Source organism: Canis lupus, chromosome 26, assembly GCF_011100685.1.
Source record: "Canis lupus familiaris isolate Mischka breed German Shepherd chromosome 26, alternate assembly UU_Cfam_GSD_1.0, whole genome shotgun sequence".
Classification (NCBI taxonomy): domain Eukaryota; kingdom Metazoa; phylum Chordata; class Mammalia; order Carnivora; family Canidae; genus Canis; species Canis lupus.
The window spans coordinates 19781880-19809762 of record NC_049247.1 but is presented as its reverse complement, the minus strand read 5'-3'; the positions used below and the strand labels follow the sequence as shown (position 1 = coordinate 19809762).

At 45.1% G+C, this 27883-nt stretch overlaps 1 protein-coding gene and 1 long non-coding RNA gene across 7 annotated transcripts in view; one reads left to right on the top strand and one right to left on the bottom strand.

Moving 5' to 3' along the window:
* GRK3 (G protein-coupled receptor kinase 3) overlaps positions 1-19954 on the bottom strand; it is a 132332-nt gene extending 112378 nt beyond the window's left edge. For all 6 annotated transcript variants that reach the window (XR_005379327.1, XR_005379328.1, XM_038575486.1 and 3 more), the window contains exon 1: positions 19771-19954. Coding sequence is in view for 4 of the 6 variants with exons in the window: in XM_038575486.1 (XP_038431414.1) it covers positions 19771-19883 (113 nt within the window). In the remaining 2 variants the exon portion in view is untranslated. The remainder of the gene's footprint in view (positions 1-19770) is intronic.
* On the top strand, positions 6846-16241 carry LOC119866198. The gene is made up of 3 exons (XR_005379331.1): positions 6846-6934; positions 13384-13503; positions 14505-16241. It is a non-coding gene; the product is annotated as an uncharacterized LOC119866198 (long non-coding RNA).
* Positions 19955-27883: the final 7929 nt, after the last annotated feature.

Below are 27883 nucleotides of genomic sequence, written 5' to 3'. Positions count from 1 at the left end.
AGAAATAGCAGGTATAATGGATGGACCTTATTTAAAACTCAATTCAAGTAAAGGTCCAATGGATGGACCTTATTTAAAACTCAATTCAAGAAAATCTTATAAAAAATTGGAGAAATGTGGGCAGCCCAGGTGGCTCAGCGGTTTAGTGCCACCTTCAGCCCAGGGCCTGATCCTGGAGACCTGGGATCGAGTCCCATGTCGGGCTCCCTGCATGGAGCCTGTTTCTCCCTCTGCCTGTGTCTCTGCCTCTCTCTCTCTCTCTCTGTGTCTCTCATAAATAAATAAAAATCTTAAAAAAAAAAAAAACTACCCCTTCTTAAAAAAAAAATTGGAGAAATGTGAATACAGACTGAATATCTGATGTTAAGGAAGTATTACCTTTTTAGCAATGGTAATGTATTATGTTATGTTTTTATATTTTAAAAGAATTCTTATCTTTTAGTGATACATATGGAAATTTTACAGATGAAATGGTATATTATGTCTACATCTGCTTCAAAATAACCTAAATGAAATTAAGGAGGTATGAATGAAATAAGATTGGCTGTGTGCTGATAACACATAAAGCTGAGTAATGGCTACATCAATTTCATTATACTATACTCTCTGTATGTGGTTACAATTTTCATTTAAAAAAGTCTTTTTAAAAAATCAAATTCAGGCCTCCGGACTCCTGAACCATTTCTTTATATATCTCCTTATCAAAATAAGGCATATATACTATATATAATCCTCTATATATTGATTGGAGGCCTAATGAATTTTTTTTTTAAATTTCATACCAAATGGTTAGAGATATATCAACCTTACCTGTCATGACCCTTTGGGGTCCTGAGATATATATACAAGGTAAGTATAATAAATTATTATATCATAATTTAAAATGTTTTTCTGGGGCACATGGGTAGCTCAGTGGTTGAGCTCAGGGTGTGATCCTGTAGTCCTGGGATTGAGTCCCACATCAGGCTCCCTGCAAGGATCCTGCTTCTCCCTCTGCCTATGTCTCTGCATCTCCCTGTGTCTCCCATGAATAAATAAATAAAATCTTTTAAAATAGTAATAATAGGGGATCCGTGGGTGGCTCAGAGGTTTAGCGCCTGCCTTCCGCCTAGGGCGTGATCCTGGAGTCGCAAGATCAAGTCCCGCGTCAGGCTCCCTGCATGGAGCCTGCTTCTCCCTCTGCCTGTGTCTCTGCCTCTGTCTCTCTCTCTTTGTCTTCATGAATAAATTTTTTAAAATCCTAAAAAATAATAATAAAATAATTTTTTTTCTGCTACTAAAGTTCTTGAAATACCTGCTCTCTACTGGCCAACAACTAGGTAGGCTAAGTTATACCCGAACATCTTACTAGCACAGAAACTACAATATTTACGAGCTACTTAGCCAACTCCCATTATTAAAAGCCTCTATATTCTCTATGAGGTTTAATTCTGTTTATTCCAATGTCCAAAACAAAATGCACTTAAACAAATATCTCTAATAATATATGAAGTATCACCTAAAGAAAAATGAGGATACATGAAGTATTTGTGAAGATAAAGCAAGATGATAAGAGACTGTTTTGTAAGAAACATGACACAAATGAGCGGTTACCATTACTGACCACCAAGAAACCCAAAAGATTTTTTTAAAGATGAGATGACTAAGCACTCATACAAAGATTCAATTCCCCCAAAAGGAAATTGCTTTCTTTTATATGTAGTTACTATATATTTTCCACTAACTGCTCATTAAACACCCAAAATAGAGCTACATTATCCAAAGTCACAATAAAAATTCTACCACTAGATTTAAAACCACTGAATTCTGATAGAATAGACGCTGATAGACTCTGAAGAGGTCTGTAAAAGTATCTGGTACGGTTTAATGTCAACTCTTCTCAAGGTTCCTCAGTTCACCAGATCTTTGGCAGGGAAGTCTTGCATATAATTTGCATAACATTAAACATTGCAGCATGAGGCAATCTACATTTAGACAATCACAACCCAATTAAGCTAAATGTGAATTTAAGTTCCTTTGTGTTTTTTTCTACAATATTTTGACAATCCATATCAGCTTTTTAATGCCTTTTTCTTTGCAATATATTACCTGCTATTAAAGTAACACTAAGGGACGCCTGGGTGGCTCAGCGGTTGAGCATCTGCCTTCGGCTCAGGGCGTGATCCTGGAGTTCCGGGATTGAGTCCTACAACAGGCTCCATGCATGGAGCCTGCTTCTCCCTCTGCCTGTGTCTCTGCCTCTCTCTCTGTGTGTCTCTCATGAATAAATAAATTTTTTAAAATCCTTAAAAAATAAAAAATAGAGTGACACTAAACATAATTTCACTGGTCAGGAAAAAACCCATCATGTTAACAAACGTAATCCCTGAACAGATAAAATTGGAAGGATGAACGCCCTTATGGGGTTATCAGCTTACCTAATCAAAGTTACTAAAACATCATAATTTAAACTATCCTTTCAAATTATGAAAGGATATGAAAGGATCAATTACAATGATCATGTTGAAATCCATTCACTTTCACTTTTCAGAATACGTCTGAAGCAGCAACAACACACAAGCAGCTTCACTCTACAGCTAAGCATCAGAAGAGGGAGAGACAGAGGCCAGGTGAGTCTGTAACAGGGTCTGGAGCATCCTCCTGGTTTCCAAGAGCAATTTTCCACGCAATTATCTCAGTTACAAGATTCCAAGGGCCTCTAATTTTGCCCAACGTCTGACCTCCCAAGCATGTTACAGGGAGCATTTCCAAAGGGGCCCCAACCTACCTCATCAACCACCTCTTGCCACTGTCTTTCTCACAGAGCAGCCATGCTCGATTTTTTCACCAATGATTTTGTAAATGCCATTCCTTCTAATGCCTCTTTTTATATGAAAACCTCCTCCTTATCCTCCAAGATCCAAGTTGGGGTCACTGACATTGTGATGTCCTCCCCGACTCTTGCAAAGGTACATCACTTGGTTTCCGCTGCATATCGTGTGGCATTGCTATATCACTCTCCCCCACCCCACCCCACCCCACCCCCGGGGACTGTAAATGTCTCAGTATCTCCATCCTCTTGGAGAGGAAAAGGCAATGCATTCATTTGATCATGAAATCAGGGATGACCGAGGAGTAAACAGGAAGCCCCAGTCCAATGTAGCAAATAAGCTTCAACAAGAGCTGCAGAGCCCAGTTCAACTGAAGTATAGACCCTGAGGGGCCACTAGCAAAGACAAAATGAGAGAGAAAGCAATGGGACCACCAGAGAAGAATCCTGTAAGTCATGTTGGCCCATACCAAATAACTGAACCAAATGGACAGAGGAGAGCAGCGATTAAAACACACACACGCACACACACACACACACACACACACAAATGCCAGACCCCAAACAGCTTCCAGTTTTAGACTTATTTATTTTTCTAATTATGTGAAAAGCATACCTGCATTACCACCCTTGAAATTTCATGGCTTTTTTTAAAGCAAACACTTCCTTTCCAATGACTGACAAATGACATTCTGTTTCTACCACTGGTAAAAATGCTGAGTCACTGGACACAAGTTGCAGTACTTCCTCGTCCCCCAAAAACCACCCAGACCTACCATCCCCCCCTTCCCTGAGACAACGTGAACCAGTCTGGGACCTCAGGGCACAAGCACTATCTGGTCTGGGCAAACAGATTCACAAACTAAAATATGCTCCACAGAAGATGAGCCAATGTAATTTTTCTGGACTTGTCTTTCAGTTTGGTGTATGTTTTCCAGAGAGAGAGAGAGAGAGAGAGAGAGAGGTAGAGACACAGGGAGAGGGAGAAGCAGGCTCCATGCAGGGAGCCCGATGTGGGACTCGTTCCAGGGTCTCCAGGATCAGGCCCTGGGCTGAAGGTAGATGCTCAACCGCTGAGCCACCCAGGCGCCCCTGTTTTCCATTGTCTTATGAGAACTCAGCATGATCATCTTATATCCACTGATCTTCTCCTTTAGAGGTTCCAGGTTTGAGGGTTGCTTACAAGAACCTTTATACTCCAGAGTTATAAAAATATATTTTCTTGTATCTTTAATATTTTTATGATTAGCTCATTGAATACTCTGGAATTTACTTTTTGTACAACGTGTAGGGATTATAACTTTGATAGCCAGTGATCACACACCACTCTTTCTCCACCGGACTCAAAATGTCACCATTATCCATGAACCAAATTCACATGAATATGTGTGCATGTGTGTATACATAAACATATGTGCGCGAGCCTATGCCTGCACCAAAACCATAGTCGGAGTAGATTCCCCATTGTTTCATTTTTTTCAAAATGGGACTGGTTATTTTTGCCCATTCTTCTCTTCTAGATGAAGGGGAATCAGCTTTCAAGTTCCTTAAAAGTCTCGTTTGGATTTTGATTAAGATTGCCTTGGAGGGATCCCTGGGTGGCGCAGCGGTTTGGCGCCTGCCTTTGGCCCAGGGCGTGATCCTGGAGACCCAGGATCGAATCCCACATCGGGCTCCCGGTGCATGGAGCCTGCTTCTCCCTCTGCCTGTGTCTCTGCCTCTCTTTCTCTCTGTAACTATCATAAATAAATAAAAATTAAAAAAAAAATTAAAAAAAAAAAAAAAGAAAGATTGCCTTGGATTTAGAGATTCTTTTGAAGAGAACTGGTATTTTCCCACATTGCAGCTTCCTATCAAGAAATTACCTTGTAGCTCTCCATTTATCCAGTTTATCTTGTTTTTTATAAAGCTTTGTTTTTCTCCATACTGGGCTTGTCAATAATTATGGTAGTTAGTGAGGTCTGGTTTAGAGCCACACATTAGAAAACACTTATTTTAAAATAATTATTTTGAAATGTTTTGACAAATTAATATTCAAATAATTTAAATATAGAAAGCATTAAAGTCATTTTAGTAAGAGAGACTTCACATCGCAGTTTCATTAGGTGCTGGAAGGATGTTTACAGGGGAGGTCATCGTAAATAGCAAAGGTTATTATTTTTTTTCCTGCTAAATTTAAATATCGGGGCTATGATTTAAATGATGGTCATGAAGTTTAGTGAAGTCTTCTGTACTCAGGTGGAGGAGGTAAGTGGATATAGTTTCCTAAACTTTCATTTCTTACTATGCTTTCTCTCTTAGAAATCCTACTGCTGGTTCTCCCCCCACCCCGCCCTTCATCGTTCCTCAGGTCAACAGGTTGTAAATCTGTCCACACCACTTGGATTAGTCAGGACTCTGGTTGCAAGGGAATTGACTTAAAACTCTACCCACATCTTTGCAATTGGTGTCAAAGAGTCTCTTTCTGAGTCACCTACTGTGGTTTCCAAAAAGCACATCATCCTCCCCAACCCCAAGCCTAAGTTGTTAGAGGTGCAGTACATCTTGCACCTGTGTGCACACTACCACAGTTTTTATCCTAAGTCACCAATGCTCTTGCTCATGACATGGGGTCAGCCGAAGTTTCCAGCAGCCCTGCAAGCATAGAGGCAATCTTTGGGCCTAGCCAGCTAATTTGTTGTTTTAAAAAATCATTATAAAAATATTCAAACGTGCAAAAGAGTATAGGAGAGTGAGCCCCCATAACTGTCCTCCAACACCTCCCCTAATGGCTATCAAGGTTTTTAGCCTGCTACTTTTATCCTCACCCTGACTTTCCCCTCAGTTTTTAAAGTAGTTTCAAGCTTGAATCTCCGATTGCATGTCATTCTACCCTTATGACAGTTTGTATTTCTAAAAATCAGGGAGAGTTTCCTTACATAAACACAATCTATTATTACTCCCCAACCTTGCCCTCCACCCCGCGGAAATAACTCCTATAGATCTACTACCCAGTTTCCATTCAAATTTCCATGATTCTTTCAGAGGTGTCTTTTGAGCCAGGATCTAATCTAATCTCATCAAGATCACACCTTCATTGGACTGTTCTGTCTCTTCAATCTGTTTGAATCTAGAGCATCCCCCTCTCTCCACCACCCACTTTTTATCGTCACACCAAGTGACTTGCTGAGGACACCAAGATAGCGGTCTGGAGGAGGGCTCCCATTCTGGATTTATCTGTTTGCTTCCTCCTAAGGCCGATCTGTTCCTCTAGCTCCATTTTTCCTGCAGGCTCAAAGTTTACCTCTAGAGACAGGATTATATTTGAGTCCAATGTCTGGAGGTAAGAATGGTCTTGGTATTTCATATTTGCCTCACCTAGAAAGGTAGTTATTTCCTCTCAGTGATGTGAAAATTACTTAGAAAACAGAGTTGGTGATAGTCTGATTTCTCCCTTTCAAATTCCCCATGACATTTCAATTAGTGGCTTCATACTCTGATACTCTGATGACCTTTGCTTACATCAACACTTTTATTAAGAGCTGCTAAATGGTGTATCTTCTAACTACATGATTCCTGCCACCTGCTGCAATTTTTCTGTAAGGGAATCCCATCAAGTAGGACTTTCTTATGACCTTCAGATGTAGCTTTTACAGGAAAAGTGAAAAAAAAAAAAAAAAGTGCTATTACCTTTTTGATTGCCACTTTTCAGGGACAGAGTTGGTACCATATTTCCACTACCAGTGGTGATCAATAAGGTATTCTGTTTTCATCTGTGTTGTTTGGGGGGTCTCTCTTTCAGATATCAGGGATACATTAGCTTCCTCCTGCTGCTCTAACAAAGTATCTCAAATTTGGGGACTTCAAACAACAGAAATATATTATCTCACAGATCTGCAGGTCAGAAGTCTGGAATGGGTCTTCCTAGGCTAAGATCAAAGTGCCAGCACAGCTTTGTTCCTATGGAAGGCTCTAGGGGAGCATTCATCTCTTTATTTTTGCAGGCTTCTAGAAGCCACCCACATTCTTTGGTCCATAACCTCATTCTACTGTCAAAGCCAGTAAATGGCAGATACTCCTTCTCACTTAACCTCACTCTGACTCTGACTCGCCTCCCTTACTTGCAATGGTTCTGGGCACAGCCAGGTAACTCAGGGTAATAATCTCAGGATAATAATCTCTTTATCTTAAAGTCTGCACGTCAGCGGCCTGAACTACATCTGCATCTTTAATACTTTCTTGCTGTGTAACATTCACATACTCACAGGTTCTGGGGACTAGGTCATGGATATTGAGGGGAGGGCTGTTTTTCTGCCCACCACAAGGGTATGAATCTATTCAGAGTATTTTAATCAACTGCAGCCATGTTCTTTTGATAGTCACATTGTCCCGCCTTTGGCCAGTGAGGACCCTTATTCCAGCCTCTGCACTTGTTAGATCTGGTGCCACCCCAAGTCTTGGATGGCTCCTTTTCCTGATACAACATATATCAGACATTCCAGGCTTCTCTTGCCCAGCCCCTGCCCATACCCAGGTGTGTTTGTGTAGGGTACCCACTGCGACAAGACAGCAGTTGTCTCTCAGGCTTTTCCATGGCTGGAGCTGAGACGTACGTATATGTCATAAGACACCCTCCAAAGAAACAATTCATGAATATAAAATTACTTTCTAATTTGAACTTAACCTTACAGAGTTTTTACTTAGGTCTTGTCTTGTACTCCTGTATCTCTTCATTTACATTTAAAATCTTGGTTCTTGTTACCTGGCTATATTTATATAGTCTATATGAAATGATTTTAAATTAACAATAACATTAACACTTCTGAATGCAACCCTATTTATCCTTAAAACATACAGGATAATTTGGCATCATCCTGCAAAACTGAAAATGCCCCTCTCTTATTTCTAGAGGTCTATCCTACAGGCCCAAACATACCCAGGTCAGAATGTTCACTGCCATGGTGCTTGTGATTAAGAACACAGGGTTAGGTAAACAACGGTTTTATGATACATCATGCAGCAATTCCAAAGACTGAGAAGCCTCTCCATGTCACCAACGAGACAAGCTGAACATGTCTCAGAAGGTATAGAGGGCAAGTTGTAAAGGGACTCACTATTGTGCTCCTGACAAACACAACTCCATCCCAGGTGGGGGCCAATAACCTTTCTATGTGAAGGTTAAATGTGCAACCTGCTTCATTCATTTCCTATCACCATTTAGAAGGTACTGCTAACAAGGTTAACAAGAAAAACCCCTTCTGTATCTAGAGTAAAGTGACAAATAGGTTCAAACCACGGATACCCATGCACCTGCCGGTGGGCAGAAAGAAAAAGGATTTTACTTTTTGTTTTTTAAGATAAAGGTATATGTGGAATTACAAAAAGATGTCTGGGGTCAGAAAACATGAAGAACTTTTGACATGTAGCTTTTCTCAATTTATAACACTGCCATCATAAATGATAACTAATTCCATTACTGAACATGAAATTTATGACATCTTATCTTTTAAGGAATTACTCATATATTTATTATTAAATCAACATCTCCAATGAAATTATATGTGAGCTACTGGATGGATTACCTTATCAGATAACCCTTACTGGGTGAAGACAATTCATTTTCAAATTGTGTTGGTAATATCTGAAATCGACACTATTCTTCTACCCAAATCTAAGACCTTTCTTTTCTTAGATGATTCATGTGGCAAAAGATAGTCTGTAGGTGTCTATTAAAATGCAGAGTTTTGAACTTTGCTATCAATGTGATATTGAGCAATTAGTTTCTCTCTGAACCTGAGTTTCTTCCTTCTATAGGAGATGATGAGTACTGTAGAGTCATTTCCAAGAATCTGAAAATAAGGAAGAAAGCTGGCCCTTGGAAAGTAAAGAATTTTACATCAATATGTAACACAAAGGGCAGAGAAATGCCAAAGTCTCCAGGGCTGGCTGGCACTGGCTGGGGCTTCAGTAACTGTATTGTCAGATCCAGAGGAGGTCTGCCCCACAGTGAGAACAGGAAACAGGGTAATATGGAAGGGCAGGTCATCCCAAAAGCCATCAGTGCCAGGGAATTCAAGTACTTCACACCTAGCATAAAACCACTCCATGGAGAAATGACTTAGTCCAGCTACCAAAACTGATGAGCCTAAGGCTAACCCTTCTGACATATCCGACCATGAGCTCATGACTGCTGCGCTACTCTCGGAGGGCCACTACACTTCCAGGAGGGAAACCCCCAAGAGAAAATGCTCTAGTCACGCAGCCTTTGGGCAGCTGGGCTCCTAGGAGATTAGTGCTAAGTGTAAAGTAGTAAATTTGATATTCTAGGTAGTTTGACTTTTCAGATAAATCTACTAGGTGAATAGTGCATTCTGGGGAGTGGGGGCCTCTAGCTTCATCAGATTCTCAAAAGGGTCTTTAACTATATAAGAACCACTATGCAAGAGGAGAAATATGGGTCAGGCAGACTTGGCTGATTGACATGAATTTTACCATAAGAGACAGATGTGCTCAATACAGCAATAAAATCTAGTTTCTGGGTCTGAATGGCTGAGGGCCACCCCAGACACCACATGTCTAAGGAAACAGCCAGTTTTCCTCCAAGTAGACAAAATAGACCTTTCAATACAGTGGACAAGTCTGGAACATTTTTCTTTTTTAAATTTCTACCTACTACGGAGGATAACTGTAAAAACTAAAAAGAAGGGATCCCTGGGTGGCACAGCGGTTTGGCGCCTGCCTTTGGCCCAGGGCGCGATCCTGGAGACCCGGGATCGAATCCCACGTCGGGCTCCCGGTGCATGGAGCCTGCTTCTCCCTCTGCCTGTGTCTCTGCCTCTCTCTCTCTCTGTGTGTGACTATCATAAATAAATAAAAAAAAATTAAAAAAAAAAAAACTAAAAAGAATATATACATGTAAAATTATAAAGCACTGCATACAAGTATCAGTAAGGTTTCTTTCTTTACCCTCAATCCAACTCTATCACATAAATACAAAATAAGTAATCTGATGTCACTCATATACACTTGCAGATCTAAATGTTAAGTACAAGTGGATCTCCACTGTGATTTCAGTACTGACCCAAGTCATGCCCCAGTTCTGGAGAGAGCTTCCAAAGAGGAGAAGAAGGTTGGAATTAATGAGGCACTTCCAACGAGTGTTGCTATTTCCATCTATTCCACCATCACAGATCCTACCCCCTAGATCCCTAGATGGTCAGAAAATAATCATAAACCACAATGCTTGACCTAAAACTCTAATCTCACGTGAAGGAATTTCCACCATCTACTTCATTAAACTTTCCAGCACAAAATGGTCAGGAAAAAAATAAACTTTTCTTATATCATAACCTGATTTTCTTTTTAATAATTTGAACACCCATTCCCCATTAAGCAGGGCACTTTTTAAAAGACTGAAACACAGAGACACTGACTAGTTTTCCTTATGGAATAAAAAACTAAGCAAATGACTGAAGCCTAAGACAACTCTGACCCCAAAAACTGTCACACTTCTTTGAGGAGAGGGGGGAAGGTCATGAACCTAAGTATCCCCTCTCATTCATGACTTAGAAACTGCTAATAATGTGCAGAAAAAACCTTCTCTTTCTAGGCCAATTCTAGTTGGGACATTTTACATAAATAGTAAGCTCTCCTCTGCTGCTGGTGGCAACCAAAGAGAAGGAAACAGGTCCTAAATGGAGCACAGAAGACTGCACAAAAGCTTTATACTCTATACTTAATGTTGTAATAACAAAAGACACAGCATAATTAAGATGTCATTATAAGAAAAGTAGTAGTAAACATAGTAAAGAAAAGAATGACCAATTAAAGCTGAGTATTAAAAGCCCTTGACCTTGCCTGTTAGGGTTAGTTCTGTTTCTAAATGGAGTACAGACATCACACTTACCACCACCTCCCAACCAAATAGCAAAAGTCTCATATTCTTAAAAGAAGATACATCTGAAATGTCATCTCAGCTTTAGATATCCACAATGCAAAATGAAAGCCTGCAGTACTCAACAGCTGTGTAAATGCCTTCCCATGTAACCTCTAGTTCATTTTTAACTTAAGCCCTTATCAAACGCAACGCAGATAGAGAACATTTAGAGTAACCTGAAAATATAACCAGAGTGATCTTTCTAGACAGATGATAAAGGACAATGGACTGACTTAATGACACAAAGCACAAATACTAAGAGTGTGTCCTTCAGTCAAGTGTCACTGCCGAACATGAAAACACTTGCTGCCTTCCCCAGCAAATTCCTAATGGAATTATAGGTGTAAGTTTTTGAATATATGAAACATAAGGCCTCAAATCCTCAGAAAAAGACTTTTTCAGCATAATTAAAGCTCATTCTCTTCCTAAAACATTTTAGCCTCTACTTATCTAAGAAGTAAAAAGGGCCTGGATTTTCTTAGCCCTCGGCCAGTGGCAGTCACTGTCATAATTTACATGTAACACAACCCGGCTTCCACATCCTGACTAATGGAAATGTTAATCCCCTAATCAACCTCATGTAATGAATTTTAAATCATTGGAGGAACCAAATATCTTCTCCCCATAATGGAACTTTAGAGGAACTCAAACATACACATGAAATAAGATTTTTCACTAGTTTTGCCATCACTGAATTAATTATAGGTATCTTTTTAGTCTTTGTAAATTTTAATATTCTTATTTAGCCAGGAAATGTTCAGACTGATGAGCACAGATTATACAGAGCACATGCAGACTTTCTTTAGCTGGATTTGGGAAGTGACTAAAGGAACTGGGGGACAGCTTCCAGTGAAAGCAACTGCAGGATAGGGGAGCTGTCTTTAGATATTGGAAAACCTGTCATTTTTACAGGGGATTAAATTTGTTCTGCACAACCACAAGGAACAGCAAAAGACCAGTGCATAGAATGAATTGTAAGAGAGCTTTCCAACACCACAGAGCTTCCAAAGATGCTCCTCAAAGATGACCCTGCCTAGACGTCAGACAAGGAAGTCACCCATCCAATGCATGACTAAATTGGATGCCCTCCAAGATCTTTCCAAACATGAGATACTACAATGTTATGTTATTAATATGCAATCTGTTAATGTCTAAAGAATACTGAAATGAATCACCTTATGCTCAGTACACTGGAGCCAGCTGCTTGTAGGCTATGCTTTTTGGTTCATTTTACCGAAGCAAAGACCTCCAAAGGATGAGCTAACTCTCCTAATTGCTTAGTTATCTATATTTAAGAGCAGCATGCTTGTGGACTCTATGTACTAAAGCCAACATAGCCCCAAGCCTGATGGATAGATGATGGATGGAAGGAAGGAAGGAAGAAGGACGGATGTGACAAAAGAATGGATGGAAGAATAGAAGGACAGGTGGATGGAATATAGGAAGGAAGAATGGATGGAAGGATGGATGGGTGGATGGAAGGATGGATGGAAGGATGGATGGAAGAATGGAAGGATGGATGGAAGAATGGAAGGATAGATGGATGGAAGGATAGATGGATAAAACAAAGGAAGAGTGGATGGAAGGAAGGATGGATGAAAGTATGGATGGGTAGGTGGGTAGATGGAAGAAGGAAGAAAAAGGGAGGGTAGAGGGGAAAAAAGGGGGAAAGGGAGAAAAAAAAGAAAAAGAACAGAGTAAGGCACCATGTGTACAAGGTTCTGGATACCCAGTACCACCAAAAAGCTAGAGGAAAAAAACTGAGAAGAAATCTGGAAATTCACTTATTTATATGTCTAAGGGCCAACATTTGCTCTTTGCTGCCTGAGCCAACAAACCAGCTTTTCAGAAGTCCTGTCTCCCAAGCCTGCTTTCCCAGAGCACATGGCACAAGGGGCTCCATGCAATGCTGCTTTATATCTGCTACTATTTTGTACTTAGGGTATCACGTTTTGTGCTCCATATAATCCCTAGAGCAACCACCTACAGTATAATAAAAAAATATATATCACCTTTTAATACTTCATCCAATCCTTTTCTGAGTTATCACTGTTTGAAATTAATGTTCTCTCATTTAAAAATATATTCTAAGGATAGAAAATGCTCACAAAAGACAGATGATTTCCTGATCAGAAATTAATAGATATCATATTGTATAGAGAGGGAAAACTAAATATAGTGAATGTAAGTGTCTTACCAAGGGCCAGGGGCAAGTTGCCAGTGAAATCTCCCCAAATGAGAACCAGAGCTCCTGGTTCCAGATCTAGAACTTTACCATAGTATGGCAGGTAGTAGAGAGAATCCAGAGATGAAACAGGTGATCATCCTCAAGTTTACTAAGGATGAAGCTCTGGCCCAGGTACTTTCATATAATCACCTCTTCCTACCCCTGAAACCCTGGAAGAAGGAAATGGCAGCAAACGAGCACAGGTCCAAGGCTAGGTCCAGGCTGTCACAAAACACCCATCACAGAGCAAATGAACCGTAAAGAGATTTTCACTGTTCTCTCTGTAATGCCCGATCTAGACAGTACTACAATCTGCAGATGCCCCATGCTAAAGTTGAAGCACAGATGACCCAAAAGAAGACTTACAGAATTAGAATACTTACAGGATATGGGGAGCCAAGGTATTACTTCTCCCCCTGCATTTTATTTTAGACCCACGGAAGAATCAAGAAAGGTCCAGCAGTCATAAGTGCTGATCAAAGACAAAAACCAAGAAGAACAACGATGTGAGCAACAGGAGGAACAGAAGCAGGTCCAGGGACACCCAGCCTGGTCAGCACGCAGGTTTCTAAACATACAAATGATTTCACGACAACAGAGTGAAAGTCGCCCAGTCCATGGTCTCCATTCCCCCACTGCCAACATCCAGAAAAGGACAAGAACAGACGAGACCACCCCACACACACAACCCATTTTCATCAAAATTTTCACCATTCTTCAAACACTCAGTTTATAAACAAAGGAGGACTGTTTGAACGAGAAAGTGATTTTTTTATTACAAAGAAAGCCAAAAATATTGTTTCACCCCTTGACCCTTTTCCCCAAAATGGAAATATCTGCACAGCGAGGAGGGGCGGGAGGGAGAGGTGGAGGGAGACAGGGTCTGCTCTTTTCTCCATTAGTAACTCACGTAGAAGTCCTGTTTGGGGTGGAAAGAGTCAGGGTGGGGGTAAGCTGAGGCAGTCTAGTCTACAAATTTCTCAGCAGCAAGGTTGCACTTCTTGTGTGGAACACAACAGGCATTTAACCCTCAAGCTCCTCATGGGAAATAAGGAAGAAACTGCTTATTCACTTAGTCATAATTACAGCTATCCCGGGTCCCAGAGGAATAGTTGTTCTCCTTCAGTCTCTGAGGATGGTCCTGACTTTTCAAACGCTGCACCAGCAGCTCATAGACACGGCCTGTAAAATATATTCTCCCCAAATGAGAAAGTATCACTGTGTCATCTGTTCCTTGCAAAAGAAGAGGTGATGTGGGGCAGGGCGGGGCGGGGGGCGGGTTCCTTATTCCTGTTGGCCCAACAGGCACAGCAAAGAAGAAAAAAGCCGGATTCTGGGAAACCAGGGTCAGACTATGCCTCAGCTGCTTTCGGCTGTCACCTGGGCAGAGTTCTTAACAGTCCCGGGAAGGCTGATGCTACTTACCAGGCGACGCTATCGTGCAGAACAAATGCACTCATCATGCAGAGTGCCCAGGAGAGTGTAAGCTCTCAATAAGTGGTAGCTGTTCTATTCCTAGTTCATGAAAGTAAAACTTCTCTTTCCCTTATCAGGGCTATGGGGACCCCAGGCATCCTGCTCTCCACTACTCTGCGTTTCCTACTCTGCTTTGCCACCCGCTGTCAGATAAAGACCTACACTTCCCTGCTTCAAGCCTTGACACCCTATCCAACAGTTCTAGTCTTGTCCAAAACAGATGTTTGCCAAAGCCAAATTCAGCATGCTGAAAAGCACTTTAAGACACTGCCTCTAAGAACACACTGCGTATAAAAACCGGGGCTGCCTGAACCTCAAAGAGATCTACTGGGCTCTCGATCCAAAACATTTCACAATCCTTGACTTTGGGCAGCTAGTTCTACGTCCAACATTGATTGCACTGGAACATCTATTTCTAAGAATTGACAACTACGCACAGCACTTGAATCTTCAAGTCACTGGCACAAATTGACTCTGAACCAAGAATGAAATAATAACCGAAAGGTCAGAACAAATTACATTTTGCATGTGTACCTTAGTGGAAAAGAGGTTGCCACCACTTTATACATAGAAATACTCCCTAGTGATGACAAAGACCAATTTTTTCCTGAAGGCTGTTCATTGTTTCCACATTGACTTTTCAGTTCAAAGTTGGGGAATGGGGGACACACAGGCATAGAATCCCCTACAACCAAAACAGAGAGGAATGGCTCACAGCCATCACCCACCACTCACGGATCAGAGTCAGGGAACTTACTGAAGAAACTCCAGTCCCAAAAAAGAAGAAAACTGAGCTACTTTTCAAGATCAATTCCATTTGATAGTTTTACAAATAGGAAGATGCAATATTATCACGTTACTGTATATACTCTGGGCTAGATAGCTCCTCAAAGGGAGTAACTAACAAATTATTATAAAACACTGAGCAAACATAATGAGTTATGATGATAGAATAGTAAAAGCCATCGAAATGCTACTTGCCCATGGCCAAATAGAATATTCAAGAAATTGCATTTTAAAGTAAACATCTTTCTTGGATCAACTGTGTATTTCCCTCTAGACTACATGTGCCCCTTGCTGGACAGGGCCGTGGTCCAGTCCATCACGGTATCCCGATGACTGGCTTGGAGAAACGGCTCTACAACCACCTTCAGAAGTAATGTAAAAAAAGGTGTCACAGGTGTCCTTAAGGATACTCTAAATGCTCCAGGAAAGTTACAAAGAATCTGGCAGATGTTATTCTCAGAACTGCCTTTCATATTGTATGTATGAATACTTTGAAAGTACGGGCTTTGCAATCAATGATCTCAAACTGTCAATGTCCCCTAAATGGACATAGGTGCAGGGAAAGGGTCAAGTTCATGTTACTCAACCTCTTTCGACTCAGTGCAATTACAAGTCAACTGAATTTCAGTCTGTTTGGAAAAGGTTAAGCAGACTAATGAGCCTGAAGTAAAAATGTTCTCGATGATCCATGGCTTTAAGATTCTGGCCCTCTGAAGGCCTGAGCTTATGAATTAGACTCTATCAAATAAAAGGACTTCTCTAACGTGGAGTATGGCCATTCGCATGCACAACCGAATGCTCATGTTTCTACCCGGGCCTGCATTGTGAACCCCAGGGTCACGGTTCAGTATTCCCAACAGACCCCATTATCAGCTACATTAGCTCAACAAATGTTTCAGTAAACTGAAGCAGCTATGTAATCTGAACAAATAGTCAGCTATTACGGGATTTACACTCATTGGCTCGTTAATTAAATAATGTGTCAACATAACAAAATGGTTGCCTCTCGCTATCTCAGAGGAGCAAAATCTCCCCAGGGCAGAATGTTCCATCTTCTGAGATTCTCCTATAATAGGCAGGGGACAGCAGACCCAATGTTTCACTTAAATTAGCTAGAGATTATATAGTCCTGTTGCTTTTCTGGTTTAAAACTGCGTAAGAAGCAAAGCAATTTAAATAAGGAAGTGCACAGAACACTACAGTGATTTCAAATAATCGGGCTGGAAAGAAAAAGTCACTAGTGATGGGCCAATGGCAAGGGTTATGCTCCTGAATGAGATACTAAAAATACAAATCTAAACATCTTTTTCAAGAACACCAAAGACCGGTGATCACATGCTTCACTCCAAAATGCGGCTGAAATAGAAACTCTTGTCAGAAAACATTTGACCACTATCCTTTACCAACAGAGGCGAATCATACTACTCTTTCCAGCCACTATGAAAATTAACTTTCTTACCATATTGAGAAATCCCCCAACCACCCACCCCTACCCCAAAATCCAGCAGGCAGGCCAATACCTGCCATCCAGTTAGTGGTAGATAAAAATCTGCAAGATGTTTTACTTAATAATCTCAATGTAACAGAATCCTAACAGAAGAGCACAAGGAGTGGCTGTTACTCTGTAAATGGTCACATTACAACACTAAAGCCAAAGCCACCGAGATAAATACAAAACAAATTAGAACCCTTGGAGAAGGTTCCAATAGCCTAATTTAAGAGTCTATTTAAAATAAAATAGCAACAGAATAATTACTAAGAGCTGTTTCCTAAAATTACCCTCCTCTTGATATTTCTCAATTCTAAAATGTCAAGAGAAATATGTTCACCATCTTCCAGTTCTGCCTTAAAACAAAGCGTTACCAAAGAATACCACTGAAAAACAGAGGCATTCATACAAGGAAGTGAATACCCTAAACATATAAGTATGTTCTCAAGAGGGACACTAAAAAAGCAGAAGTCACATTAAGTTCAAAACACCAAAAAACAAAACAAAACAAAAAACCAGAAGTTCCTAATTTTAATATTATATATTCCTCCTGCAAAACTGACTATGAGTTAAGATATGTCTATTTTATATAGAGAGACTCCATATATTTAGGACTCCCTGCTCTTTAGGAAGAGTAGAAAAAAGCAAAAGAAAAAGGAATTAAGCACTGTATACCACATTTATAAAAGTGCAGTTTCTTAAAAATGAAATTCAGATTTGGTCTGGGGGTTCTTGTTTAATTTAACTTCCCTTTTGCCAGAAACTTTAAACAGCACTGATTTTCAATGAGATTCGGGTACATTAGACTCTGGAATAGGAGTGTTAATTTCATAATACTCCAAAAGGTCTGTACTCTTCTCTGACTTTCCCTGCTAGACATTCCTTATCAAAGAGCAAACCCTGCAAACCCAACAAGATGCATGGGCTAACAAAAAAGGGCAAGCAAGCCAAAAATACCTAGCACGTGTTCATTTACACAATTTGGCTTTTCACAACAAGTAAACTGAAAAGGGACTGATATTTTCTCTTATGGCTCATGACCATGAACGGGCTTGTAAAAATTATCTGGTGATCACTTAGCATTAAAAGAAAGATTTTTTTTCTTATGTCAAGGTAACAATTTAAGCAATCTTGGGTGTATACGCCTTGAAACACGGATGCTTTCAATGGAGAACAGCTTTGATTTAGATTCTAATATTTTACAAAATTGCATGGTTTCAAATTCACCATAAAGAAGATGCCTCTATTTTATCATCAGTTCTACCACGAGCTATTTAGCACGTTTACTGTGCAACTCATGATGGTGTTACTTAGAAAAGAAGCTGGGGGGGGGGGGGGGGGGGGGCGGGGCGGCGGGATCCAGCCCTAATCCTTTGATATACTATTTGAAACTCTATTAATCTGATGAATGATCTTCTCTGGGGTGGTGCTAATGACATGAACCACTGAAGTCTTTAACTAGTTCCATCAATAATAAGTCATTTTCGAGATAAGAGTACAACTGGGTATGGCCCTCACCAAACCCTTTGCCAATTCAATCGGGCCCTTCCTTGGTCATTTAAACAACGAATTCCTGTTTGGAATCAACCTATTCAATGTGCGTGTAAAAGGAAACCCACTTCAACCTTTTAACAAAGTACCACCAGGGGATCTGCAAGTTGAGGAAAGTCGCTGGGGTGATACACTTAGCACCAAAAAGAAAACTGTGTGGGTCACCAGCCACTTATCATTGTGTGGGGGCACGAAAGAGGGAAGGAAAGGAGGATAGGAAGAGGAATAGACTGGACCCCAAAGGCAGCAAGCACTGAAAACTGCACTTTAAGTACCTGGGACAAAAAGGCAAGGAGCCGGCACTCCCCAGCTAAGGAGCCCCCGGGGTGCTGAGAAGAGGATGCAGTTGGCAACAGGGGCAGCAGAGAAGGAACGACCAGAATGCAGCACAAGGGAGCCACAGGCATGGGGCAGCAGGGACCCATAATGATGGGGCTGGAGGTGTGATGGAGATGGGGCAGCAGGGACAGGGATGGGGCTGAAGGGCAGGAATGGGGCAGGAGGGACCCATAAGGATGGCGCTGGAGGAACAGGGATGGGGCAGGAGGGACAGGGATGGGGCTGGAGGGCAGGCAGGCACGGGGCAGGAGAGAGTCACAAGGATGGGGCTGAGGGACAGGGATGGGGCTGGAGGGAGCCATAAGGATGGGGCTGGAGGGGCAAGGATGGGGCTGGAGGGGCAGGGATGGGGCTGGAGGGACAGGGATGGGGCAAGAGGGACAGGGATGGGGCTGGAGGGACAGGGATGGGGCTGGAGGGACCCATAAGGATGGGGCTGGAGGGGCAGGGATGGGTCTGGAGGGACAGGGATGGGGCTGGAGGGACAGGGATGGGGCAGGATGGGGCTGGAGGGACAGGAATGGGGCTGGAGGGACCCATAAGGATGGGGCTGGAGGGGCAGGGATGGGTCTGGAGGGACAGGGATGGGGCAGGAGGGACAGGGATGGGTCTGGAGGGACAGGGATGGGGCTGGAGGGACAGGAATGGGGCTGGAGGGACCCATAAGGATGGGTCTGGAGGGGCAGGGATGGGGCAGGAGGGACAGGGATGGGGCAGGAGGGACAGGGATGGGTCTGGAGGGACAGGGATGGGGCTGGAGGGGCAGGGATGGGGCAGGAGGGGCAGGGATGGGGCAGGAGGGCAGGCAGGCGCGGGGCAGGAGCGAGCCTCGGCAGAGCGGCGCTGGCGACCCCGAGGATGGCGCTCACCCCACACAGGGGAGGCACAGGAGGGAGAGGGCGACGGGGACGGGGCTGGTCCAGCCAACTCGCAGCCACATCCCGGCAGCCCGAGGCTCGGGCGCTCCCGCGCTCCGCGTGCGGCCCCGGGCACTCTGGGGCGCTCTCCGCCGGGGTGCCCCCAACAGCCCTCGGAGACCCACTTCAGAGACGGGAACGGCGAGGCCGGGGCGGGGGGCCGCGGCCGAGGCCGAGCGCCGACCCTCCCGGACGCAGGGGGTCGCTGGCGGCCGCGGGGGGCGGCTGCGCGGGGGGCGGCGCGGGCCCGGCGGCCGGTACCTGGGCTCGGGCAGCACGATCTTCTTACTGGCGCGGGCGGCCGGGGTCGCCTTGCTCTTCTCCATCGCCATCAGGTAGCTGACATCGGCCAGCACGGCCTCCAGGTCCGCCATGTTGGCGAGCGGCGGCGGCGGCGGCGGCGGCGGCGGCTCCTCGGGACCCGGACGGGACGCGCTCCCGCCGCCGCCGCCCGCCGCGCCCCGACGTGGGGGGGCCGCCCCGGGGCAGCCCCCCCCCGCGCGCGCCCGCGCCCCCGCGCGCGCCCCCGCGCCCCCCTCGGCGCCCCGCGCGCGCCGCAGCCTCGCGCCCGCCGGGGTCGCCGCGCGCCGCCCCGCCCCCCGCGCGCCCCCGCCCCGCGCACGCGCACGCGCGCCCCCGCCCCCGCCCCCGCGCACGCGCCCCCGCCCCGCCCCCGCCCCCGCCCCCGCCCCTCCCTCCGGGGGTCGGCGGGGAGCGCGCCCCGAGGTCGGAGCCCCTGTGCGCGCGGGCGGAGCTGCCCCGCCGGCCCACCCCGGTCTCCTGACCGCGCGCCCGCGGGCACGGTCCCGCCCTCGCCGCGGGGCGGCCACGGGGGACTTCCTCCCCCCGTCCGGCCCGTCCTGCCCGTCCTGCCCGTCCCGCCCCTCCCGCCCCTCCCTCCTCCCCTGCACTTCCCGCCCCGAGCTCCCGCCGCGCTCCCCCCGCCCACCCCGCCGGGGGCCCCGCACCCCGACAGGGCCCGTCCGCATTCCCGCAGGCGGCCGGGGCGGCTCGGGCAGCGCACGGCCCACCTGTGCCGGGGGGCGCCGGGGCGGGCTTGGGGCGCTCGCCCCCGCACCCCGCACCCCGCAGCCCCGCTGGAGACTCGGCCCGCAGGCAGCTAAGCGCTGGCCGAAGTTGCTCGTCCCACCCAAGCCGGGCCAGGCTGCAGGGGAGGGGCAGACCCCCGGGGAGGAGCCGTTCGCCGGGCAGGTGGTCGCGCTCGCCGGCGCGCAGGTGGCAGGTGGGGGTTGGAGGCTAAAGTGCTCGCCGAGGACGAGAACGGAGGCTCCTGCGGCCGGACCGTCAGTTCCAGAGACAGGGGGAGCGCCGCTGAGCGCACAGGCCCCCCGCGAGGGTGACTTAGGGAAGTGGAAAGGCGAGAGCCCCAGCGCCGAGGCAGGAGGGAATTTCCAGCTTCCTGAGCCTCAGTCTCGGCCGCGGTGTCTGGCCGCCACTACCCACCCCGGCCCGAGGTTCTCATTTGCTTCTCATTTTTCCACAGTACACATGGGTCCAGTTCAGAACCCATGTGGCGCTCGGGCTGGAGCGGTTGTTAAGGGACGCTCAGGACGTCCTCAGATGACCTGCACTGGGAATTAATTACTTTTTTTTTAATCCCCCTTAAGGGGTGCCTGGGTGACTCAGTGGGTGAAGTGGCTGCCTTTGGCTCAGGTCATGATCTCAGGGTCCTGGGATCCAGCCCCCATCAGACTTCCTGCTCAGCAGGGAACCTGCTTCTCCCTCTCCCATTCCCCCTGCTTGTGCTCTCTCCTTCTGTCTGTCAAATAAAGTCCTTTTAAATTAAAAAAAAAAAAAAAATCCCGCCCAATTCATGCCCATTGGTTGCATTCATTGCACGGGGAGCAGAGACTCAGCACTAAGATTTGAGTCAATGTCCTGTCAGTAGCTTACAGAGTTAACGGTTCACCAGAAATGGTCCGGGTCACATTTTAGGCAGTAAATGTAATGTCACAGCAGAAGCAGCCTCATTTGGTCATCATGAGAACTGCTGCCCTCTTTTGTTCTCTCCCTCCTTCTTACCACATCACCGCCCACCCCCCATCATCTGTTTCCCAGTTACGCCTGCCATCCTAATTGGCCAGTTTTACCAGATATTTCTCAAGATTCAAGGCATGATATTGGTAAAGTTGTCCAGAAAAGGATAAGACGGACGTAAGGAGTGGGAACATGAGTCAAAGGAGCTTGGTCAGGCAGCAGAAAGCCAGCACAAGCAAGATACTAATGAGACAAAGATTTGCATGAACCAAATATCAAACTTACATCTTCTACCCACTATTTTTTTTTTTTTGGCCTAAAAATGGGAACACAGAATGTCATGTCAAAGGTCACCCCAGGAGGAGGGGGTAAGTTCCCAAAAAAAGTAGAACACATTTTTGTGACTTAAGTAATACAATTTCTTTCAATATGTCTTTGGATCACTCAAGCTTTCACATGATTGGATCCTGAAATAAATACATACTTTTTGCCTCCTTTTTCATGGTCCCTCCAAATACTGAGATTTTTAACCTTGCCTCTGACTTCAGTTAAGAATTTTGGTGGTGGTTTGCTTGTTTTGTTTTGGAGAGAGGAGGTTGGTGTGTGTGTGTGTGTGTGTGTGTGTGTGTGTGTATTTTCAGCATGGTGTGGTAAACTTGGAACAAGAAACACACCAGAATTCAAATCCCTGCTGGGCTCTGACTTGCTGGGTGATTCCAGGGGCAACATTTTACCTCTTGCTTTATTGTTCTCATTAGTACAGTGGACATGAAGCCACAGACCCCAGGGTCATTAAGAAGACCAAGATGATGATACACATAAAAATGCCTAGCCTGCCATCCAGTAGGTCCCCAATAAAGGTCACTGCACTAACTCTATTTACTTTGCTTCATTTTACCCTGGCATGCGAGAGAAGATACTGAAACTAGTTATTCACAGTCACTACACTTGAAGCAGGAAGACCCTTTACCAAAAATAACATCCCCTTGGGCTTTTCCAGGAACCAAAATTAGCATAAATGATTAGCCTTTATAAACATGAGCAATTACTCTTCCAGGAGAAAGAACAGGGAGTCCAAAGTCAGGTCCCCTAACTGAGGCCCCTTTACCATTGAAGTCAGCTGACTGGAGCACCCAGGGGTATTTTTCCTTGGTATTAATAGTGTGCGAACCTTGGTTCCCTAGCTGTCTCCTTGGCTTTCTCCACCCCCTCCTCTCTTTCTTTCCCTTGACTCTCTTAATGCTGAACAGCTTTTTGTGTTCACTGCAAACAAAAGGCGCTAATGACAGTGATGAAGTTGTCATAACTGACCTGCTGGATCCTGTTGCTAAACACCATGGCCAGCCTGTAATCATTACTACGAACTGAGAAAACAAATAGCAATCCATTTGTACTGCGCCAATCATGTTCCTTTGCAAATAATGACAGTCCTCTCCCTCCTCCTCCCCAAGATGATTTAAATGGCTTTGGGCTCCCGCTGCCTGTGATAATAGGTAAAACTCCCCAAAGTTCCTGCAAGGTTCATAACGTTCTCATTTCTCTTTTCTATGACTTTCCAGGATTCAGAAATGTGTAGTGGAGATGGATGCATTAAAGTTTATACTCTCTAGGGTTAATTTTGATAACCATTTCAAAGGGGGGAAGCTAACTAGGGAACTAACTGGCCATTTTTTGTTTTAGAGTCTGGGCTTTGCTGGGACTACCTACAGTGAGATTCCCCCAGACAATAAGGAGGGTTGTTCCGGGAAATTAATCAAGCACACATGAAAAAAGTCAACTCTAAGACTCACATGAGATGATTTTGGGAGCCAGAAGAACGTGCCTGACCTTAAATTCATTTATATCATAATATATAATTCAATCACTGCTAAGAGAGACATGACTGTTTTATAAGCAATACTGTAAGTGTGGTTGCTACCCAAAAAAACACCACCCATGATTGACATTTGACTGGGTTTATTTCCAAACTTCACACTCTGCAAAGTCTGCAGAAATTTCTAGCCATGCAAGAGACTCCATCCCATTTCACTTATAACCTTGATCACAATCCTATCACAATCCTGCTACCTGTCACACACATCACATCTCCTTTTCCTGCTGTTTCATCAGCAAAGCTTTATAAACTTTAATGGTGGCTCTATACAGAGCAACCCAATACTTTAAAGGATCTGTCAGAAAATATGACATCAAGCTTTGGTTTGCTTGGCACTGAAATGATGTTTAATATAGAAATGCCTTCCTTGGGCAGCCCGGGTTGCTCACTGGTTTAGTGCCACCTTCAGCCCAGGGTGTGATCTTGGAGACCTGGGATCGAGTCCCATGTCAGGCTTCCTGCATGGAGCCTGCTTTTCTGTGTGTGTGTGTGTGTGTGTGTGTGTGTGTGTGTGTGTCTTGAATAAATAAATTAAATATTTAAAAAAAGAAAAAGAAATGCCTCCCTTTAAATATGTAGGTGGAAACTCATTTCTCTACCAGGGCTCCAGGTCAGGGAGTCCCTCTCTAGAGAAAGGCCATAGGGTGTTGTGGTTCAGCATTTGGGCTTGGGAGCCAGATAACTTGTGTTAGAACCCCAACCCCAGATAACTTGTGTTAGAACTTCTGAGCTGTGTGGCCTTAGACAAGTTGCTTAATCTCTCTGTACCTCAGCACTCTCTCAGTGGTATTAATGGCATTGCTAGGGGATCCCTAGGTGGCTCAGCGGTTTGGCACCTGCCCAGAGCGTGATCCTGGGATCGAGTCCCGCATCGGGCTCCCTGCGTGGAGTCTGCTTCTCCCTCTGCCTGTGTCTCTGCTTCTCTCTCTCTCTCTCTCTCTGTCTCTAATAAATAAATAAAATCTTTTTTAAAATGACATTGCTAGGAGAACAATGTGACACATGAAAGGCACTTAGAACAGGGTCTGACACATAGAAAACACTTGAAGAATTTTATCACTGACATCATCCTCATCGTCATTGGAGTATCTCTGTGCCATGCAAGGTACAATGGGAAGAGACCAGTTCTGGGAAGGAAAAAGCTGTGCTGGATGTGACCCCTGGCTCTGGTGTTGGCTGGATAACTGGAAGCAAGCCTCTTAAACTGTTTAAATATCACTTTTCACAGCTGACTAGTATTGGGATTGAATGAGCTGGTCCCCGAGGTCCCATCAAATTCTAAAGTTCTGTGGATTTATTTAATCCTCCAGCAAATCCCTTTGCAAGGTGAAGAATACTGGCGCCTCTCAATAACATAATATCTCAAGAGTTTCGGTTTTACTGTATCAGACAATACCCAGCGCGTTAATCCTTACTGTCGTCACAACCCACAGGTGAGGCGAGCAGTCCATCAGCAGTTTTCTAGAAGAAAGCAGGACTGTATTTGTTCCTCCAGCATCTGCACTTGGCACACTTGACCTTGCTCAATAAATATGTGTTGAATGAATGAATGAATGACATAAGAGATTATACATTGTTCGCCTCAAAGAGCTATCCACCAGAGATCATCTAAAGGCAGAGAAAAATGCTATTTAAAACCTCAAGTGTTGGGCAGCCCGGGTAGCTCAGTGGTTTAACGCCGCCTTCAGCCCAAGGTGTGAACCCGGAGACCTGGTATCGAGTCCCACGTCGGGTTCCATGCATGGAGCCTGCTTCTCCCTCTCCCTCTGCCTGTGCCTGCATCTGTTTCTCTCTGTGTCTCTCATGAATAAATAAATAAAATCTTTAAAAAAATAAAACCTCAAGTGTCTGCTAACGAAGGAGCATCCTGGTAAAGAATGAGCCCTAACCTCCCTGGGTCCCTGTTGGGCCTTGCTGCTGTTAATGGCTTAGAAGGGTTCTCTGGCCTCTAAGAGCCCGGATGAGCTGTGGCTATACAAAAGCGGGTCTGGAGGCTTTAGGTCTGGGTAGGGATAGAGGTAAATCCCTTTGCCTAATAGGAAGATTTGGAGGAGGGAGTAAGGCAGAGAAAGCAATGAGATGGCCCAGGGTCAGGCTCTCCAAGGGATGGGTAGCCAGTGAAAACCCCCGGGGGATGAGGGGTTGTCCAGGGAACATTCAGGAATAGGAAATCTGTTCTCTCATCTGTGTTAAGTGTGCTGTTCTCTTCAGTAATGCCATGCCTTTCTGGGGACCCTGACAACCTCATGGCTTGTATTTGCGGGTGCTTTGATGGTAGCTTGCAGGGCATGTGGGAGCCAGTGCCCACATGAGTGAGAAAGGATCAGCCATGAGACCAAGAGAATAAGAGCTCAGCAGAGGCAGGAATGCAGGATCAGCAGTGATGTCTGGAAAGTGGGCTCCCTGGAATCTTCAGCCACCCAAGGCAGGTCTTTGTGTCTCCCTCTTGAGCAGTGAGAAGATGATCTCTAGATATGTAAGTCACAAAACACCAGAACTTTGCTGCATCACCAAGTTCCCTCTGGCCCTTAACCTGGTGGCCTTCCCTCCATAGTTCTCCCTGAAAGTGCACGTGCCACCCAGCTGGGAAAGCATATAAAGACCAATCCCAGAAAGGCCACCATAGACCCTAGTCAGCTAAGAAAAATCCTATTGACCTCCTGTGTCACACCTTACAAACACAAATGATATGTGGCATGCCAGGCTGGCCAGTGGCTGCCAGAGACCCGGACCCCACCTCTCAGCTTGCATGTCATTTCCATCCCAGCCAGTTCTCTGTCTTCTCTCCCTACTGGAGGAAATAACTCCCCAACTGGTCTCATTGTGCCAGAGTTTCCGGGTGTAGACTCAGCCACAAAGTCATGGTACTTGGGCCAGTCCCTGCATAACCCCAATCCAAGGGGACCCCCAGGAGCCACTAGAATAGTGGTCACATGCTCCTAAAGAGTGCTCCAGATGAGCACTCCTGGACACATAAGTACTGAAACTGCTCTTGCACAGGCTCAGGTTCAGAAATCCAGGGCAGGGTCGGGGAGTCTGCATTTCTCACAAGCCCCACCCCCACCCTGGGCCTTCAGGAGGCCTTTGAACTTTGGAATTGGAGGCCCCGCCCAAACCTACTGAAAGGGGGTTTCTGCATTGTGTTAACATGACAGACCAGGGATTCCCGCGGTTCAAGTGCGAGAGGTTACCCTGGAACCTTTAGTCTAGGCAGATACCACATGGGAGAAACCCAGTTTAGGGAAGGGTGAGCATCAGCTGAGCCCAAGTGGGCAGCCCCCAGTGAGAGGAGGAGGAAGGAGAGAGATGTCAGAGAGGTCAGCAGGATGAGATTACGCAGAGCCTGGGAGCCACAGAGGGAAATCGAAGCTCTCTTAGGGGCACTGAGAAGCCAGTGGAAGGTTTCAAAGAAGTTAACCACATCAGACAGGCTTTGTATAAGGCTCTTCTGGCTGAAGATACCATGCAGGTGAATAAGAGGGACCCTAGCACCATGTAGGGTAGCATCTGGGAGACCTGCATGAGCGTACATGCAACCTGGGAAAGCCCTCCTTCCCTTCTCCTTGGAACCTTCAGGACAAATATGTCTTATCCCTCATCCTTCGGAAGGTGCCCACAGCTTTCCAATTGTTCGTCTTGCTTCCAACCCATCCGTCCTTCCATCCCTCTGACACTTCCCTGACCCTGTTCGAGAACCTTCAATAACTCACCATTGTTTACCAAATTATCTTCAAACTCCTCTGCCCACGCTTTTATGCTCTACCTTCTATTCCTCCCCCCCATTCGTGACACACTAGTTTACGCTTCCATTCATTCAACAAATATTTTACTGAGCACCATCAATGTGGCATCACTAAAAAGAAATCACTCATCTGCCATGACACAGAATCAATCTCAGGAGGCAGATAGCCACTCTGAAATGCTCTTCCGAAGAAGGTACTTTGGCTGTATAAAATAATAACCGTAGATAACCCTTATTAAGTGCTTACTGTGTGCCAACTATCACCGTGAACACTTTGTGTGACCGTCTCATTAATTCTTCCCCAAACACCCATGATGGAGATGGTTGGCCTCATCTCAAACGGGAGAAAAATGTCAAGTTGCTGGCAAAGCAAGTACAAGAACTAGATTGATAGGAGTTGAACCCAGGCAGTCTGAGGCCAGAGCTGGCTCCCCAGATTCCCGTCTTCTAATTAACCTCCCTGATGTCTAAGTGATGGGGCTGCTGGGTCCAACAAGGTAACAGGACATTCAAATGCGCACTAAGCTCTTAAATCCCAAGAAAAATACTGTTTGCAACTGGGTTCCTGCTACTCCAAGTCCACTCACCAAGTCTGGGTCACACTGGCCAAACCAATTCTAACTTCAGGGGCTTTTCCCTCCTGTCTCCTTTGCCTGGAATGCTCTCCTTCACTCACCTTAGTGTGAATTTGTTGGTAGATCAACTTTCCCAGAAATGTCTGAATTTTAAACTGTACCCCTGATTATAAAATAGAAGGCTTT